Source organism: Anomaloglossus baeobatrachus, chromosome 4 (genome assembly GCF_048569485.1).
Source record: "Anomaloglossus baeobatrachus isolate aAnoBae1 chromosome 4, aAnoBae1.hap1, whole genome shotgun sequence".
Lineage (NCBI taxonomy): Eukaryota > Metazoa > Chordata > Amphibia > Anura > Aromobatidae > Anomaloglossus > Anomaloglossus baeobatrachus.
In genome coordinates, this window is record NC_134356.1 from 444,945,843 (window position 1) to 444,951,842 (window position 6,000).

General features: G+C 37.8%; 1 protein-coding gene across 1 annotated transcript in view; it reads right to left on the reverse strand.

Annotated features, from left to right (window-relative positions):
* Window positions 1-6,000, reverse strand: part of NPTN (neuroplastin) — a 147,149-nt gene that overhangs the window by 4,020 nt on the left and 137,129 nt on the right. The window contains exon 8 of the mRNA XM_075345554.1: window positions 2,345-2,414. Within this exon, the coding sequence (XP_075201669.1) occupies window positions 2,354-2,414 (61 nt within the window). The 3' untranslated portion in view covers window positions 2,345-2,353. The remainder of the gene's footprint in view (window positions 1-2,344; window positions 2,415-6,000) is intronic.

Genomic DNA, 6,000 nt, shown 5'->3' on the forward strand with positions numbered 1-6,000 from the left:
AGGCACACAACCCAGGCGCACATCAAGAATAATAAAGAATTTTCATAATGTATAATAATATTTTATTGGGTCAATAAAGAAACACAATTTAAAATCACTTAAAACAGACAATACATCACAAAAAGGCCTCAAGTTGTAATACAATAGCTTCGGGATAATATACCAATTGATACAGATCTAAAAAAAATTTGCTAATAAATAGATCCAAAATATCCATGAAATGTATCAAATAATTCTCCACATTGTAAGTACAATATTTAGTGGCATGCAAAGATGAGTTCGGACAATAATGTGCAGTTGGCACCTTAGGGGTTAATTCCCAGCAAGGCAGGGGGGGGGGGGGGGGGGAAACAAACTACGTGAGTGTTACAAAGTAGCAATACATATATCAAAAAGGTGCAGGTGAAAGCCAAATACATTATCCAGAATAGACAGGCTCTGGGAAATCATGTGATAGCCATGGTGTCATAGCTGCAAAGAGGTGGATCAGAATCGCTATATCAAAAGCACACAAGTGCTGAATATCAGATCAAAAAATGATCAGAAAGAGCATAGTTACCCACCGGGCCCGGTGTGGCCAAAAATTTGCATGCAACAAAGGGAGAATGAAGGAGCTGAGAAGCAAGTGTGCTGTGGAGGAAGCCGTGGAGAGAGTAATTGAGTAATTAGCATTGTAATTGTATTTAAGGGGTTCTTTTTATTACATGATCTCAAACATTGTAATGATCATAAATCTCTATTTGCTGGCTATTTAATCTATGCCATATGCACTTTGGTGCTGAGATATACTATCATGTTGTGCAATTTCAATGACCATTGTTATGATTTCATGTGCTAAATCCTTAATGTATTAATACAGTTATCAGTGCTGACCCCCCTATCCCCCCCCTTTTTTTCCCCCCTGCCTTGCTGGGAATTAACCCCTAAGGTGCCGACTGCACATTATTGTCCGAACTCATCTTTGCATGCCACTAAATATTGTACTTACAATGTGGAGAATTCTTTGATACATTTCGTGGATATTTTGGATCTATTCATTAGCAAATTTTTTTTAGATCTGTATCAATTGGTATATTATCCCGGAGCTATTGTATTACATCTTGAGGCCTTTTTGTGATTTATTGTCTGTTTTAAGTGATTTTAAATTGTGTGTTTCTTCATTGACCCAATAAATTATTATTGTACATTATGAAAATTCTTTGTATTATTATTCTTGATGTGCGCCCGGGTTATGTGTGCCTTTTTTCTCCTTTGTGCACAATTCTGTTTTCACACATAGGGCAGCACTCATATGATCACTCTAGGCTGTGCACCCCTCCTCCCCATTATTCACACCTGTGCTCACATGACTAAGGTCCTGCAAACAAACAGCCGAGTACTGGCTATTACAAGAGATGATTATTTCTTCTGGTCTGAGTGGTGCTGCTCTGATCGGTAGAAATGAATGAGCAATCAGACTGCTGATCATTATAGTCCCCTAGGGGACCTAGTAAATTAAAAAAATAAAGTAAAAAAAAAAAATAAAACCTAAAAACCATTTCAAATTCCCCCTTTTCGCCCCATTGAAAATTAAAAGGGTTAAAAAAATACACACATTTGGTTTCGCCGCGTTCAGAAACCCCCGATCTATCAAAATATAAAATCAATTAATCGGATTGGTAAACTACATAGTGGCAAAAAAAATTCCAAAAGGCAAAATTACGTTTTTTGGTCGCCACAAATTTTGCGCAAAATACAATAAGAAGCCATCTGTGCAAAAATGGTATGGTTAAAAACGTCAGCTCGGGGCGCAAAAAAATAACCAGTTACTGAGCCATAGATCCCAAAAAATGAAAACACTACAGGTCGCGGAAAATGTCGCAAAATATACGACACTTTTTTTGGACAAATTTCAGATTATTTTTTTTTAACCTCTTTAGCTAAACATAAACGTATTCATGTTTGGTGTCTACAAACTCGGACAGACCTGAGACATCACACAGTGACATATCTGTTTTACCATATCGTGAACACTGAATAAAATCTCAAAAATAATAGTGCAATCACACTTTTTTTGAAATTTTTCCACATTTGGAATTTTCTTTGCCGTTTTCCAGTACATTATATGGTAAAACTCTTGGTTTCATTTAAAAGTACAGCTCGTTCCGCAAAAAACAAGCCCTCACATGACTATATTGACTGAAAAATAAAAAAAATAAAAAGTTACATCTCTCGAAAGAGTAGCAAAATAAAAAAACGGAAAGCGAAAAATTGGCCGGTCGTGAACTGGTTAAGCAAGAATTCTAGCACTTTTAGAACAATAATTCTGCCTAATTTTTTCAGCATAACATCTACATTTTCTTACCAAATTTGCTTAGCTCGTGTTTCTTTGCCTCAAGTTCTTATCTTTATGGTTGTTTGTAGAGTTACTCTTCCTAAAAGAATAAAGAGACATGAACATCAAACTTACATGAAATACATAGGTACTCTGACTTCTTTCCAATTGTTTAGACAATTTCATGAAACGTGAAATTTTTTCAAACGTCATTCAGATTTCATGTCTGTAATTACATACCTTTCAGCTTTTTTTTTTATGGTAAAACAGCCGAGTGTAATAAGTGCTGACGGCAGCATTTGCAACACAACAAAGCTTTTTAGACCATGTTCACACGTCGTGTTTTTTGCAGCGTGTTTTTTTATTTCACGAGTTTTATGCAATTTAAAAGTTGCTTTTTACTTGCACCAGCAAAGGCTATGAAATTTCAGAAATCTGATTCATATAATTGGTTTTTTTTCCCTGACAAATTGAGAAAGGTTACGTTTTTGAAAGCAGCATCAACTCCATTCTTTCATAATTTCTGCACCGTTTTTTTGTCACCATTGAAAGCAATGAGAAAGTGGAAAAACAACTGCTGCGGGTTTGCTGCTTTTGTGGTGAATGCAACTAAATGTACATAAGACAACAAGAATGCAGCAAAACCTGCTTTCTGAAAGCTTTTTTTATTTTACTGTCAAGAGAGCAGGTTTTGGCTACAGAAAAAAAAAAAAAAACAGCAAAAAAACGCAGAGTTTTTTTGGGCGAAGCAGTTGATAAATACTCCACTGATAACTCTTATCTCAGTCCTTGACTTGAAATGTCAACAAGTTATATTATTGTGTGAGAGTAGGTGTCAAAGAGGTTGTCCCAACTTGGCAAGTTGTTACCTATCCATGAAAGCTATGGATATTGTCATTATTCATGTGTAGTGATGGGTGATTCCCCCGATGTTCGGGATCAGAATCCTTGCTCGTTTTGTAAGGATCGGGATCGAGAACGCGAATTGCGTCCGATCACCGATCTCGGGCTTTACAGTTATGGGATGGGTGGGGGATGGATGTAAAATAAAGAATATAGTTAATGATAAACATTGTAATTATACTTACAGGTCCCACGACGCGTCCTGCAGATTCTGTCTCCCGGCCGCTTCTGCGTTCAGTCATTGCTGTGCCGCCCGGTAACCAGCACTGCCTAAAAGGACCTTACCTGACGTCATAGCCATGTGACCAATCAAAAAAGGTTTATGAACCAGCTCACTGCATATAGACTCACTGAAGCCGTGCACAAAAGTACAAAAAAATAACCAAATTTAGAAAAATTAGACTTCAGCACTTAAAAAAAAAAAACACAAGCAACCAAACTTTTTTTTATTTTTTGATTGGCTTAGAGAAATCATCCCAGTCAAAAAAAAATTTAAGTGAAAAAAAAAAAGTTTCGGCTATATTGCCTTCTTCAGCATTGACTAAAATAGCTTATGCGTGATATACAAAGATATCATCACAATATAACATCTTTTTGGTATTTAAAGATTTCCTTGTATTGATAAAGGTTATGGCAATAACCCTGCTATTCACTGTGATGATCGTGTGTCATCAACAGATCTAGCAGACAAAGATTGTGTAATCTGCTCCTCGTAAATATCCGGAAGCTTACGGGTGTGTGAGGCGTTCCACGTGTCACTGATATTTACTAGGAGATGATTACACAACCTTTAGGCCCATTTACACACAACGATATCTATCGCTAACGATAGGTCATCGGGGTCACGGAATTCATGACGCAAATCCCGCGTCGTTAGGGACGTCGTTGCGTGTAACAGCCCCGAGCGAGAGTTAACGATCAAAAAAAAAAAAAACTCACGTTAATTTTCAAAATCTCGGTCGTTGTGGATGTAGGTTGTTCATCATTCCTGAAGCAGCACACAATGCTACGTGTGACACCCCGGGAACGACGAACAGCTTACCTGCGTCCTCTGGTAACGATGTCGGCTTGTTAATGCTTGTCTCCGCCTCTCCGCTTCTATTGGTCGGCCGCTGTGTGACGTCGCTGTGATGGCGCACAAACCTCCCCCTTAACAAAGGGGTTGTTCGCTGCCCACAGCAATGTCGCTAGGAAGGTAAGTATATGTGATGGGTGTTAGCGATATTGTGCGCCACGGGCAGCAATTTGCCCGTGACGTACAAACGACGGGGGCGGGTACACTCGTTAGCGATATCGTAGCGTGTAAATGGGCCTTTTGTCTGCTAGATCCGTTGGTGAAACACAATCATCACACTGAATAGCTGGGTTATTGCCATAACCTTTACCAATACAAGGGAATCCTCAAATACCAAAAAGATGTTATATTGTGATGACTTTGTATATCACACAAACTATTTTAGTCAATGCTGAAGAAGGCAATATAGTCGAAACATTTTTGTTTTTTTTACTTAAAATTTTTTTGACTGGGATAATTTCTCTCAGCCAATATATAACATCAAAAAAAAAAAATTTAAAATCATAGGGTTGCTTGTTCTTTTTTTCACTAAGTGCCGGAGTCTAATTTTTCTAGATATAGCCATGTGACCAGTCTGGTGTGAATGTTGTACAGACATGGGCTTAGAGACTGGTCACATGACTGACATCATCAAAGGTCCTGTTAACTGAACTTTGTCACTGTGCGAGTGTCGCATCGGCATCACCTGGTACAGCTGCACACTCTCCTGACATGAGCGGTCGGCTGCATGTATTTCCATGCAGCTGAGAGCACTCCAGTCTGGAGAGTCTAAGTCCGTACCAGCTTATACCAATGCGAGACGCAAGTAGAATCATCCCCTCACTGTCAGTCTGCTTCTCGCTTTGTACAGAGCGATGTAGCAGAGCTGACATGGCTCCCCCTGCTTCTCTCTGTAAAGCCGCTTGTCTTAACAGACTGATGAAGCAGAGTGGACAGTGGACATTGCTGTCCCTGTGGACTACGGATTTTTATAAATATATATATATATATATATATATATATATATATATATATATATATATATATATATATATATATATATATATATATATATATATATATATATATATATATATATATACACATATATATATATATATATATATATATATATATATATACATATATATATACATATATATATATACACACACACACACACACACACACATATACACACACACACACATACATATATACACACACATAATAAAGATGGAGTCTCTAAATGTTTGTTTTATTTCTAATAAAAAAAATAAAAATCTCGTGGGTTTTTTTCAGTGTTTACTAGAAATGCATGGTGGCCATATATAATTTGGCATGACACCATGAATTTCGGGCGTAGTACCAGCTGAGAATACAATGCTGGTATTAATTCCTTTATTACCCAGCGTGCCATTGCCATCAGGGCAGATGGACGAGCAGGGTAAAGCACCTGAAAATGGCGCTAAGAAACAATATGCTATTTCCAGGGGCGGCTGCGGGCTGCCAAGAATCCCAGTGCCTAGCTGCCTTGTTTTCCTGGCTGGCGATGAAAATACGGCTGGAGCCCACACATTTTTAATTATTTTTTAAATAAAAAAATAAATAAAAAAAAAAATTAATGGGCTTCCCTTTATTTTGATTGCCAGCAAAGGTAACCCAGGCAGATGGGGGTGGCAGCCCGTAGCCATCTGCTTTATCTGCGCTGAAAATCAAAAATACCGCG